Source organism: Natrix helvetica (assembly GCF_964273705.1).
Source record: "Natrix helvetica genome assembly, chromosome: 4".
Lineage (NCBI taxonomy): Eukaryota > Metazoa > Chordata > Lepidosauria > Squamata > Natricidae > Natrix > Natrix helvetica.
Window position 1 is genome coordinate 160,903,632 of NC_138550.1, and position 14,077 is coordinate 160,917,708.

General features: G+C 45.7%; 3 protein-coding genes across 8 annotated transcripts in view; all 3 read left to right on the forward strand.

Moving 5' to 3' along the window:
* Positions 1-4,033: 4,033 nt before the first annotated feature.
* Positions 4,034-4,786, forward strand: LOC309392210 (phospholipid scramblase 1-like; the record flags this gene model as incomplete). Its single annotated transcript, XM_081953233.1, has 1 exon — positions 4,034-4,786. The coding sequence occupies one exon, from the start codon at positions 4,034-4,036 to the stop codon at positions 4,784-4,786; it is 753 nt and encodes a 250-aa protein (XP_081809359.1).
* Positions 4,787-6,309: 1,523 nt separating this feature from the next.
* On the forward strand, positions 6,310-7,047 carry LOC309392211 (phospholipid scramblase 1-like; the record flags this gene model as incomplete). Its single annotated transcript, XM_081953234.1, has 1 exon — positions 6,310-7,047. One exon carries the CDS (start codon positions 6,310-6,312, stop codon positions 7,045-7,047), a length of 738 nt encoding a protein of 245 aa, XP_081809360.1.
* Positions 7,048-12,157: 5,110 nt separating this feature from the next.
* Positions 12,158-14,077, forward strand: part of PHF20L1 (PHD finger protein 20 like 1) — a 65,380-nt gene continuing 63,460 nt past the window's right edge. For 3 of the 6 annotated variants that reach the window (XM_081949860.1, XM_081949861.1, XM_081949865.1), the window contains exon 1: positions 12,162-12,324. The gene's annotated coding sequence lies outside the window, so the exon portion shown is untranslated. Of the gene's footprint in view, positions 12,325-14,077 lie in introns of all 6 variants that reach the window. The other 3 variants (XM_081949863.1, XM_081949864.1, XM_081949862.1) reach the window with 3 other exon arrangements.

The following is a 14,077-nucleotide window of genomic DNA, read 5'->3' on the forward strand; positions in this document are numbered from 1 at the left end:
TCCTGACTAATATCTACACTAATGGTGTAGAGCGGAGGTGTCAAATTCAAGGCTAGCGGTCCAGATTTGGCCTGCGGCCCTGCCTGGAAATACCAAAGACCCGCGAGTGCCTCTGCCGGCCATTTCTATTTACTATCCTGGAAATTTACCACATTTTTCATTTCAATTTTCAGAGTATAAGACGCATCAAGATTTTGAAGAGGTTTTGCGCTCTGCAGACCTCCCCAAAACGGCCCATTTTTTGTGAAAATGGGCCCGTTTTTTTTTTTTAAAAAAAGGACATGCATGGTCTTTAGGAGGCTTGTAGAGTGCTTCTTGGAGATGCCCCCCCCCCGAAATGAGCAAAAAAACGGTCCATTTTTCACAGGAACAGCCTGTTTTTTGTGAAAAAATAAAGGGGGGCATGCATAGCCTCTAGGAGGCTTATAGAGTGCTCCTGAGAGCTGGGGGGCAAAATTGAGCAAAAAACACCCAATTTTTCACTCATTTTTGCCCTACCTAGCCTCCAGGAACACTCTGGAAGCCTCCTAAAGGCTATGCACGGCCATTTTTGCAAAGGGGGCGGGATTATCTAGACCCGCGCCAGTCCGGCTTCCGACCTGGACATAGCACGGAGACGGCCTTGGTCGCGTTGGTGGATGATCTCTGGAGGGCAAAGGATAGGGGTTGCTCCTCTGTCCTTGTCCTATTAGACCTCTCGGCGGCTTTCGATACCATCGACCATGGTATCCTATTGCGCTGTCTGGAGGGGTTGGGGGTAGGAGGCACCGTGCTGTGGTGGTTCTGCTCCTACCTCTCTGGCCGGACGCAATGCGTGTTGGCAGGGGAGCAGAGGTCGACCCCGAGGCCCCTCACTTGTGGGGTCCCGCAGGGGTCGGTCCTCTCGCCTCTCCTGTTCAACACATATATGAAGCCACTGGGCGAGATCATCTGTGGTTTTGGGGTGGGATACCATCTGTACGCTGACGACACGCAGCTGTACATTTCCACTCCAAACCACCCCAACGAGGCCGTCGAAGTGATCTCCCGGTGTCTGGAAGCCGTGCGGGTCTGGATGGGGGACAACAGGCTCAAGCTCAACCCCTCCAAGACAGAGTGGCTGTGGCTTCCGGCTTCCTGGTTCAACCAGTACATTCCATCTCTGGCCATCGGGGACGAGCAATTAGCCCCGGTGGAACGGGCGCGCAATTTGGGCGTCCTCCTAGATGCCCGGCTGGCTATGGATGACCATGTGGCAGCCGTGGCGAGGGGGGCGTTCCACCAGGTTCGCCTGGTGCGCCAATTGCGACCCCTTTTGGACCGGGATGCCCTGCGCACAGTCACACACGCGCTGGTGACGTCCCGCCTGGACTACTGCAATGCTCTCAACATGGGGCTCCCCTTGAGGTGCGCCCGGAGATTGCAGTTGGTCCAGAATGCAGCCGCGCGGGCAATTATGGGGAGAACGAGGTTCTCCCATATAACACCTCTCCTGTGCGAGCTGCACTGGGTTCCTGTGGCCTACCGGGTGCGCTTCAAGGTGTTAGTTACCATCTTTAAAGCGCTCCATGGCACAGGGCCTAGCTACCTGCGGGATCGCGTTCTGCCCCACATATCCCTGCGACCTATTCGCTCGCACAGGGAGGGACTTCTCCGGGTGCCGTCCTCCAGAGAGTGTCAGAGGGCGGCGCCCAGGAGTAGGGCCTTCTCTGTGATGGGCCCTACCCTTTGGAATGACCTTCCCCCAGACATTAGGACAACGACTGACCTCCGCTCCTTCCGCACGAAACTTAAGACCCACCTGTTCCGACTAGCCGGCCTGGCTTAATTTAGAGCTTCTCCACCTCTTGGGCATTTTTAATTTTAATTTTTAACTTTAACTATCATTGGGGTTTTTAATTGTTTTAAATTATTGTAATTTATTTATTTATTGTTCCACCTCCTCCATATTGTATCGTTGTAACCGCTGCTGGTGTACGTCGCCCCGAGTCCCTTGGGGGAGAGGGGGCGACTAAGAAGTCAAAGTAATAAAATAAATAATAAATAATAAATAATAATAAGTTTCAGGAGGCCAAAAATGCTGTATTCAGCGTATAAGACACATCCAGATTTTCAGCCTTTTTTGAGGGAAAAAGATCCGTCTTATACTCCAAAAATACAGTACCTTTGCTGCTGGATCTTGTATTATCATGTTATTTATGCTATTGCATTTTTATCATTAGTTGAATACACAATGGTATAAATAATTTTTCTGCCTGGAAAGGCAACTTACTATTAAACAATGAGGTATAAATTTAGAAATAAAAGGTTTAGCGGAATATGAAGAATAAGTAATAATAGTTTGCCAGTACTATCTGGTAGAAGAGATAGGGAAATGGTTATAGTAAAGAACTGTGGAAAGAAAGAAGAGAGAGGGGAAAATGCATCTTGTGCCTGTGTCAAACGCCCACCATGGCCACGCCCACCATTACCACGTCCAACTCCAGCCACCGCCACCACCACCTGGCTCTCCGAAGTCAAACACAACCCTGATGCGGCCCTCAATGAAATCGAGTTTGACACTCCTTGTGTAGAGGTGAAGGTGCTGTCAGAGAAACTAGGAGATGATGAATTCTAGTCCCACTTTAAGCACAAAAGCTGGCTGGGTGACTTTGGGCCAATCACCAGGTGGATGTGAGTTATAGTCCCAATTTAAGCCATGAAAGCCACTTGGTGACTTTGGCTGAATCACCAGCCTTCTGACCGAGGCTTCCCAAGAGCATGCAGCAAACTCCTTGTCTCGACAAAAACTCCTTTTATTAATTTACTGTGAATTCTGCTCATTCACATCCAGCAAAGTCTTTCAAGGGAGGATTTACAGTCGCAGACCTTATCTGGGGTAGAGAGCTCACAGGCCGATAGCTGCAAAACCTGGCAAGGAGTCTCAGAGAGTCACGAACCAGTTAAGGGAACTAATTGTCTCCTGCAAACTCCACTCCCCTTTCGTTCCTCTTTTATTTCCTCTGGGAGGGGCCATTCATCGTCCACCTGTGGCCTTACTCCCAAGTTGACCCCTCTTCTTTAGCTGTTCCCTTGGTCTGGTAGCTCTGCACATGTGCACACTGGGAACAGGCTCCAGCTTTTATTCTGCCCCACTTCTCTCTGACTCTGGAGGCATCTGATAACTGACATATGACCCTGGCCCCATCTCTGCCTCCGACACAGAGCCCTCATCAGAGCCTTCCCCAGACTGGCCCATGTTCCTCCCCAACCTCTTCACTGTCGGAATTTACTGTCAGCTCTGCTGGCTGCTGGCAGGCCACAACAATAGAAGACATGAGTATATTTGCAAAATCAGGAGCTGTCAGACCACAACAAGGAGATGGTGTGTTCTAGACATGAAAGGTGCTTGGATTTCGCCTCAGAATCCAGACAGATTACTTAGATCAACTATTACATATAAAAGAAGATTTATACAGCTCTTTAAAAGAATCTCACCAATAAGGGGAGGAATTTGCACTCTGTTCTTTTCAATATTCTAGACAGACTGGTGGGCGACCAACAAGATTTTTGAGGTTCACCAAGAAAAAAGAGATAGACCTTTTATACCTAAATAGGACCCTTTGAGACTTCAAAGCAGCTGAAACAGCTCTCACAATGTCTGACCTGATCCAGGAGGGCTGCCTGCTGTTGCTCGCCCTCCCATCTGCTCACCTAGAGTTTTGGTATAATTTTGCTCTACTGGGAAGTCAAGACAGCCATACCGGAGGATCCTGCTTTCACTTTACCTGCCCAGGTGGCTATTCCAGCTAGATTTTCTTCACAGGGGACAAAGCTGTGGTACAAAAATTGTGACACAACAATAGGCCCAACAGGTAAGTAGCACCTGTTTAACCTTTGCAAAGGGTTAGGCTGTGTAGTTTCAGATACAGAGAGAAGCTGATAGGTCCCAACTGTCCTTCACAGGATACAGTCGCTTCACCAATGCAGAAGAACAAGATAAGCCAGTGACTACAAAGATCTACCAGGTGAGCATGGAAGAATTTCTGGACCAAAACTCTACGGATCTGCAAAAATGAACAGAGCTCCTGCAACATATACCTCCAACCGCATTGAGACATGGATGCCATTACCACCATCGTTTGCCCTCTGTCCTCCTGGGCTGGAATATTTAACCCACCTTGATTGGTTGTTAATCCACCAGAAATATGAAATTCTGGAGCTGATCACGACTTTCGAAACAGCCAACAAGTACGAAGTGAGAAACAGGCTGGGGGAAATGGTGTATTTCGCCACCGAAGAGAACAACTGCCTCGTGAGGAACTGCCTTGGGACCTTGCGGCCTTTCACCATGGTGATCTCCAACCACGTGGGACAACAGGTCATCCATCTTGTGCGCCCTTTCCGTTGCGATGGCTGCTGCTGCCCGTGCTGCCTGCAAGAATTGGAAATCCAGGCCCCGCCGGGCTTACCCATTGGCTACATCCAGCAGCTGTGGCATCCCTTCCTGCCCAAATTTGTCATCCAAAACGAAGCTCACCAAGATGTCCTGAAAATCATTGGACCTTGCATTACATCTGCCTGCTTTGGCAACGTGGTATTTGAGGTGAAGGCGCTGGATGAACAGACCAACGTTGGAAAGATTTCTAAGCAATGGGGAGGCGTTCTCCAGGAGTTCTTCACGGATGTGGATTACCTTGGAATCTCGTTCCCTCTAGATCTTGATGTTAAAATGAAAGCAGTGATGCTCGGGGCTGGTTTCCTCCTTGATTTCATTTTCTTTGAAGGAGGAGGAGGAGGGGGAGGAAGATGTTGTGTTTGGTGTTAAAAGCTGAGTGTCCCTGCGCTATAAAACCTTTAAAGAAAGTCCTTGTGTTTTTCTAGGCTTCCTTGGCTAAAATGGAGAGTCGGGTTTGCTTACTAGAGATTGCCCACCCTCCCCCCGCAGCCTTTTTTTAATCCCAGGAGACTTCAGGGAGGCCTGCTAGGCCCGAAATTTTTAATGTTTTATTTTTAATGTTTTATTACCATGTTTCCCCGGGACTTATTTTCTTTTAGGTTTGAAAATAAGCACTTGGGCTTATTTTTGGGGAGGTCTTATGTTTTTTTGAGGTGCAGAAGGCGGCGAGCAGAATCACCTCATGGCTTCTTGGCCCCTTAACCTCAGTCCGTGGATCAGCTGAGCCAGCGAGGGCTGGGAATTCTTACTTCTACCATAAGCACACTATCAAGAGTGCGCCAGAAACATTTCCAGGCACCTGGAGGTCTCTTGCGCATGGCCCTTGCTGGCTTAGCTGATTCATGGGCCGTGGTTAAGGGGCCAATCAGGTGTGGGAGGAGGTGGGCAGCGAGGCACACCTCCGTGCCCTGTTTGTGGTTTCAGGAGAGGCTTCAGGGAGGCCTGCTAGGCCCAAAATAGGGCGTGGGGATGCCCCCCCCCCCGCAGCCTATTTTTGTCCCAGGTGTCTTCAGGGAGTCCTGCTAGGCCCAAAATGGGGCACAGTGGTGTGTGCCCATCCTCCCCCTGCAGCCTATTTTTAATCCCAGGAGATTTCAGGGAGGCCTGCTAGGCCCAAAATGTGCGGGAGGGGGAGAGGTCATGCACATGCGCGGGAGGAGCGTGGGAGAGTGTGCATGCATGCACAGGGGGGCAGGACACATCGCATTATGGTTGTAGGCGTGGGCAGGCACAGGCGTGTTGTCACACATGTGCGTGCGATTTTAGCACGAGAGGAGAAAAGGGTTAGCCATCACAGTTCCTGACACACTATTAAGTAGGACTTGGTGGGCTACCAAAATGGTTTCTGAAGTCCACCAATAGACCCTCACCACCAAGCGAGACACTCTTGGTTCCTAACTAGGACCCTTTGAGACTTCAAAGCAGCTGAAACAGCTCTCACAATGTCTGACCTGATCCAGGAGGGCTACCTGCTGTTGCTCACTCTCCCATCTGCTCACCTGAAGTATTGGTAATTTACTCTACTGGAGAGTCAAGACAGCCATACAAGAGGATCCTACTTTCCTTTTATCGGCCTTGTTGATTTTTTAGGTCCATCTGGGTTTTCATGAAAGTTCAGGAGAGAAAGCTGAGGCACAAAAATTGTGACACAACAATAGGCCCAACAGGTAAGTAGCACCCTCTTTAGCCTTTGCAAAGGGTTGAGCTGTTCAGTTTCAGATACAGACAGAGGCTGATGGGACCCATTTGTCCTTTTCAGAATACAGTCACTTCTGCAATGCAGAAGAAGAAGCTAAGCTAGTGACTACAAAGATCTACCAGGTGAGCATGGAAGAATTTCTGGACCAAAACTGTATAGACTTACAAAAATGAACCAACCTCCTACAGCTATAATGCCATATGGCTACAGCCGCAATGACATGTGGATGCCATTACCACCTTCGTTTTCTCTCTGTCCTCCCGGACTGGAATATTTATCCCACCTTGACTGGTTGTTAATCCACCAGAAATATGAAATTCTGGAGCTGATCACGACTTTCGAAACCGCCAACAAGTACGAAGTGAGAAACAGGCTGGGGGAAATGGTGTATTTCGCCACCGAAGAGAACAACTGCCTCGTGAGGAATTGCCTTGGGTCCTTACGGCCTTTCACCATGGTGATCTCCAACCACGTGGGACAACAGGTCATCCATCTTGTGCGCCCTTTCCGTTGCGACGGCTGCTGCTGCCCATGCTGCCTGCAAGAATTGGAAATCCAGGCCCCGCCAGGTTTACCCATTGGCTACATCCAGCAGCTGTGGCACCCTTGCCTGCCCAAATTTGTCATCCAAAACGAAGCCCACAGAGATGTCCTAAAAATAATTGGACCTTGCATTACGTCTGCCTGCTTTGGCGATGTGGTATTTGAGGTGATGGCACTGGATGAACAGACCAGGGTTGGGAAGATTGCTAAGAAGTGGGGAGGTGTTCTCCAGGAGTTCTTCACGGATGTGGATTTTCTTGGAATTTCATTCCCTCTTGATCTTGACGTTAAAATGAAAGCAGTGATGCTTGGGGCTGGTTTCCTCCTTGATTTCATTTTTTTTGAATCAGGAGGAGGAGATAGAGAACGATTTACTGTTTGGTCTTAATAGCTGTCCATCCCTGCATTATAAAACTTTTAGAGAATGTCCTTGTGTTGATCTATTCTTCCTCGGCTAAAATGGGGAGCCAGGTTTGCTTAGTGAAGATAGTTTGGGAATAACAAATATTAAAGGGACAGAGCTGAGCCAAGTTAAAAAGAGAGAATGCAACGCAGCTGAATACTTTTTTTTTTTGCAAATAAACTCCCCAGTTAATTTGGAATTTGATTGGTTGGCATCACACAGTTGCTGCTGATGACCAGGGGGTTGGACTAGAAGACCTCCAAGATCCCTCCCAACCCTGTTATTCTATCCTCTATTAAAAAGCCATAGCTTTCAATCCAGAATCACTGGACTCAAATAAGGCAGCATGCCAAAACCAAAGGAACAAATCATGAAGTTGACGACAAGTTTAATAAAATACTGGTAGCCCTCAACATTCATTTAGTGACCGTTCAAAAATGAAAATATGAATTACGACCATTTTTTTCACACTTACGATCTTCACAGCATCCCATGGTCAGGTGATCCAAATTCAGAAGCTTAGCAATTGACTCCTATTTTTGCCGGTTGCAGTGTCCCTGGGAGTTGAAGTCCACATAACCTAAAGTGGTGAGGGGTTGAAAAACACCAATCTATCTGGATCTGGTTGAAGAGGGTGGCGAAAGTGTGGCAATGACTTTAAGTAGCATGTCCATCAGTGACGTGCGGTGAGGTTTATGGCTGGTGAGGCACTGACCCAGTGGTGGGTTTCAATTTTTTTTAGGCTTGTGGACTTCAACTCCCAGAATTCCACAGCCAGGCATGCTCAGTTCCAATTTAAAATGACAGCATTTGTTTTTCTCCTTTGCGAGAAAAACTTCTTCCCTTCCCCTCCTTCCTCCCTCTCTCCCTCCCTCCCCCATCTCTCAAACTCACGCAAACAGACATACAGAGAGAAGTTGGATTCGACTACACACACTTTCCCCCAGCCCCGGAAGGATCCAGCCCAGCTTCACTGATTACAGGTTTGAAAAGGCAACAATCTCTTCCTGCAATCAAACTACACTTTGAAGTTTGAATTTCCATTGCAGAAATTTAATTCCCCCCCCCCCCCCATTTTCTAACATTGTGTACATGCGCAGACCTTTTTAGGCGCAAATGCCCATGTGTGCGGAACATGTGTTTGGTGTGCGCATCAGCGAAGCAAGCATGAGCAAAAGATTTTGCGTGCTGAACCGGCAGTAATCCTGGCAGCAACCCACCCTTGCATTCAATCTTTATTCAGAACAGAAACATCCCCTTTTTCACTGTTATGACAGAAACCCTAAAACCAGATGTATTCACACCTGGCCATCATGATTACAAATAAGCAAAAGTGCATTAGAACACCACAGTGAATGCGTTGTCCTTTCATATTTGCCTTGAACTGCATGGAAGTCTGTAAGGAGTAAAGTCTTGTTCAATGCTACTACGACATACATCTGCCTCTTTTCCACCAGGTGGATGTGACTAAGCTAAGCATAACACTGCCCTCTATGGCTTAATAAGGGTTTTAAAAAATTCTCTCTATATAGGTAGTCCTTGACATTAGACCACAATTGGGCTAGGACTTCAATTGCTGAGACGTGTAGTCATTAAGTGTGTTGCATTTGATTTTCCGAGCTTTTTTTCCTGCAGCCACTAAGTGGATCACCATGTGTTTTTTTAAAAGGGAAATTTGTCTTCTCCATAACTTGCCTGCAGCCATCTGGGAAGGTTGCAAACGGTGATCACAAAACCCTGGGACATTGCATTTGTTGTAAGTATATGCCAGTTGACAAACACCTGAATTTAAATCATATGATGCCAGTGGTGTTATAATGGGAGTAAGTGCGAGGATTGGTTGTAATCTGTCAGGCGTGCCTCATTCAACATGCAAGAAAGGAAAATCCCCAACTCCAATTAGTTAGAGAAAAGGTACTTTTACTGAATATGAAATGAAAACAGCGAAAGTGAAGCAGGATCTGAGGCAAAAAGACGCAAACTTGTACATATCAAAAGTTACCCAAATCCCTCCCAATTAACCTGGCCCAATGTCCAATCTCCAACCCCCAAAGGTGTCATGTGGGGCGCATTTTCAAGTGGCTTCATTCAGTTGCTATGCAGAGACGGTTAGCCTTGACCAAACCCAACCACGGACCTTCAGCATGTGCAGAAGATGGTGAGAACAAAACTCCCTTCTTCAAGATATCTCCACCTGCACGATTCCCCTCCCAAATACTATGAGCTCCCTCCCTCCCCATTGCTATGGCAACGGATAGCAAGCAAACGACATAGAGGGCCTAGGGAACAAAGCTGTTGCAGAATGAGGGAGGGAGGAGTTGAAGTCGCGACGAGACAACGTGCAATCTCAATGCTCTGAGATCGCAGTCAACACTTTTGCCACTGGGTGGTCCAAATGGACCTAAACTGTCCCGTAGAGACAGTGAACAGGAAGAATACGTCTTGCTGATCTCAGGGACATCACAAAGTCCCTGATCAATCCAAGAGAAAGTCTTCAAGCTGGTGACAAAAAATCCAGCCAGAAGCTGACGAAGTCGGGGCAACTCCAAAACAGAAGGAATTGGAAAGAGAAAGTGTTTCCAGCTGGTGAGGAAATTTTACTGTTTTAAGAGTGACTGCCTATAAAAAACTTAAAATAAATTCAAATTGGAGAACAGAAGAAATAAGCGGCGGAATTACATTTGGAATGGTTTTTGACAGGGTGTTATCTTTTTTCTTTTGAATGTTATCTTCACGGATGGAATTTATGCAAGACCTTTAAAACGAATGGACTAAGCCTTCTTCTTCTATTTTCTTTTCTTTTTTTTCATTACTCCCTGTAACCTATGGTTCAAAATCCTCCTCTTTCATTACTGTGAATGTTTTTCTAACTCATTTAAGAATTAGACTTTCCTTTCAATTTGAAATACAAAAAAGACATTAAAAAAACTTTGCAATATCGTAACAACAGCACTGCTTAGAAACTTTGTGTATTGGAAACGAAACTTTCACTGTTTCACTACTTTCACTGACTATCTCGGCTCGGCATTTCAAGGTCTTAGTGCTTGTTTACAGAGAGCGATAAGAAGAAAAGCACACAGATGTTCTTAAACAGCAGTGTTTATTAGCTGAAAACAATGGCACAAACAGGAGAAAGAGGCTTTAAGTCTGCAAAAGATATTCTCAGAAATACAGAAATTATCAAATATATGTGAGAGGATTGATAAGAAGTTGGATGATTTAGTACAATTAACAGCAAAATATAACGGAGAAGTTAAAGAGGCTTATCAAATGGATAAAGTGTCAGTTAAAATTCAAAAAACCGAAGAGGAAAATGAATATAAAGAAACTAAAACCCCTGATATTTATGGTGATTGGTTCATCTCTGAAAATGGAAAGAGTGGAATATTGAAAGAGGAATTAAATGGAGGGGAAACTTATTTCAGATGGCAAGATACAGAAGAAGAAAAAATAAAAGAATTTATGGATTTAAAGAGAGAAACCTTACTAGCAATATTATTGATAACACCACTGACAATTAAATATAAGTGGATTAAAGAAACAGAAGAAGGGCATCGAAATTACATGAGAGATTTTATAAGCAAAGAGTTGCTAAGAGGAGTCCATACAAAATTGATTAAAGAGAAGATAAGAGGACTGATACCACAAACAGCAGGAGATATGAGACTGTTTTGTTACTGGAAAGATACAGGTTGATAGATGGAAGAGTATAACTTAAAAATAGCTAAACAGTGAAATTTAGTGATAATAGATATAGTTAAACAAATAATTGATAATGATAATAATGTATACAATGTGTAGTGTCATGATAAGCAATAATGGGATATGAATATTGAATGGTACCCATGAAAGGAAGATTAGAAACCCTCTTGGATTTTATATAAATATTAATATTAATAAAAAAGAACTAAGTTAGATATAGTTAAGTCTTGAATATTAGGGGGGAAATGTTATGATACAGGATATAGTTAAATAAAGGAGGGATAATGATAATAAGGTATATACTGTACAGGCATGGGTACAACATAAGGAAATTGGATGTAAATTGCAAATAATGATTTGGAAAGAAGAATTAGAAAATTTTGTTATTGAATATTATGAATGTTTAACTAGAAAAGGACATAAAGATTCAGTGTTATTGGAGGGTCTTAGAAATAGTAAATGAAATGCCAGTATGTGGTTATGTATTAAATCTTGGTATATTTTATGATGAAGGACGTTTAAACAATTATAGTCAAATGAAAATGGAGGTATGATGGTAACATGTATAAATATCTGAGTTAAAATACTTGAGTTAATATGAATTATGTTTGATGACTGGAAGAGATGCACGAAAGCCTTTTTGTAATCAACTGATACACTTTCTACAGTATGCAAAAAAAAGATGATTTTATGTGTTGTGTCTGTTTTGAAAATAAAAAAATTCTTTATTAAAAAAAAGCTGTTGCAGAATGTGGTAGTCTTGCTAGCAATACTTCCACCATGTGAGCAGAATTTTGGAGCTTATCAAGTTATTTGTACTTATGACCGTTGCGGTGCCCTGCATGTCACACAATTCCCTTTTGCAACCTTCTGACCAGCAAAGTCAATGGGCAAGCCAGATTCACTGAACAACTGGGTTGCTAACTTATCCACTGCAGTGTTTCAACTTAACCGGGTCTCCTGCCTAAGCAGGGGATTGGAGTAGAAGACCTTCAAGGTCCCTACCAACTCTGTTATTCTTTTAAAAATCATGCTTCTCTTAACCGAGGCAAGAAAGATGGCAAAATGGGGCAAAAACCACAAACGTCTCACTTAACAACAGCAAAAAAATATTTTTTTTGGGGGGGGGGAGGGAGAAATCAGTTGCAGTCGTAAGTCGAGGACGCCCTGCATCAGCAGGTGCATTCAGCTCAGTCTTGTTTGGATTGGCTCCATTGTGTCCCTCCCTCCCTCCCCCGCCCTTGGAGAAGCGCATGCGTCCATGCTACCCGCCGGATTTTCCTCTTTGCAGCAGCCGGGTTTGCTTCCCCCACCCTCTCTCCCTCCCGTGTCACGTGACGAGCGCGAACGGCATGGCGGCCTCGCTCGCGCGTCGCAGCCCGGTGACGTCATGTCCGGGCGCTGGGGGCGAGAGGCGGGGCCGCGGGGGGTCGACGGCGATGGGGCTCGCTGAGGAGGAAGAAGCGGGTGGACGGCGGCTTCGCGGCTGCTGACCCTCCGCGGGGAAGCGAGCGGGGGCGGGGAGGCCTGCGGTCCCGACAGGGCTGGGAGCAGCGGCGGGTAAGGGCGGGCCGTGGCGTGGAACAGGCCTCTTTCTAGGCCCGGCTGAGGGAGGGGGGGGGAAGCGACCCTCAGCGGCCTCCTCCGCTGACCGTCTGCCTAGGCGGGCCTGGCCGGCTTGTGGAAGAGGCCCGAGACGGGAATGCCGCCTTGTCCCGTTTCGAAAATACTCCTGGAAGGCCTCGAGGTCGGAATTGGGGCCGAGAAGGGCTGGGGGGGGGGCAGAACGGAATCCCCCTCCCCTTAAAATAAAGAATAATAGTGATTTATTGGGTCGTTGGGTGGGGCAGAAGTTATGAGGGACCTCCATCTCTGCTGCGGTGGCCGAGTCCCCGCTGAAGGGCTTTTGCCCGAAGGGTATAAAAAACGGACGTCCAGGCCTGAACGGGGACGAGCACACTAGGGTGGTGGTGGGGGGTTGGTTTGGTTTGGGATGGGAGACCACGGAGAGATCCCGGGGAGATAGCTTGGATGGGGAGTTAGAAAGGCTGTTCTAGCTTGTCCTAGAAAGCTGCTCGAAGGCTCCTTGTATTCTCCCAAAAATCGAGCTCTAAGGATGCTTTTTTGGGGGAGAATATCAGAGTCCCTTAGATGGGAGGGTGGATTTTTTTGAAGAGTTTTTATTCTAAATAAAACCTAGAGGTAAGGCAGACACGGTGGCTCAGTGGCTAAGACGCTGGGGAACCATTACCTTTAAGGCAGAATAGGAAAAATATTCCTGGAAGAAATCGCTAACCTCCTTCACATTTCATGGTTGTATAGACTGTAGTTTCACACGAAAGTGACTTAACATCTTGTCATATCAGCGAGTTTCCCCTTTCCTTAACCCCCTCTCATTATGTTGAATTTTAACAGTATGGATTAGTCTACAGGTAGCCCTTGACTTACCACCACAATTGAGCCCCAAATTTCTGCTGCTAAGTGAGACAGGTGTTAAGTGAGTTTTGCTCCCTTTTACAACTTCTATATCTATAGTTGTTGAGTGAATCAGTGCAGTTTTTAAGTTAGTGACACGGTTGCTACGTGAATCTGGCTTCCCCCTAGATTTTGCTTATCAGAAAGTTGATCGCATAAGTCCAGGACACTGCAACCATCATAAATATGAGTCAGTTGGCAAGCATCTGCATTGTGATCAAGGGGGGAAACTGCAATGGTTGTAGGTGTGAAAAAGGGACATCACTCATTTTTTCAGTATCGTAACTTCAAATGGTCAATAAGTAAACCATTGTAAGTCGAGGACGACCTGTAGGGAAATCTCTTTGTCCTGGAGTATGTTGATGGTCTATTAAATTACAGCAACATGACATATGCTTCAATTTCATTATTGGCTCGATAAGACATTTATATTCGATATAGGTTGGGGATCTGTTTGGAAATTCATAATTGAAATGACCCAACAGAATTACTCCACAGATGAACATCAACACAGGGAAACGAATCAATAGCCTAGTTTTTAGATTGTCCGCAATGTGCGAACTCTCTGTACTGTAGGCGTTAATCTGGGATAAATCCTGTTTGAATTCATAAGATTTTCCAGTAATAGGCAGTCCTCCTTGTTTCCTATATCTAGGCTAATGCTGTTTTCTTTAATCAACCAATAAGCATATGAATGTGGCATTATGGTTGTACATGAACAATCATAAAGTTAACAAGCAGTATTAGTTGAGCCACCATACATCTTTACATTTTTGGGGTACTCATATTGCATCATAATGCAATTTTTGGTTTTATGTTAACATGCCTTGGAAATGCG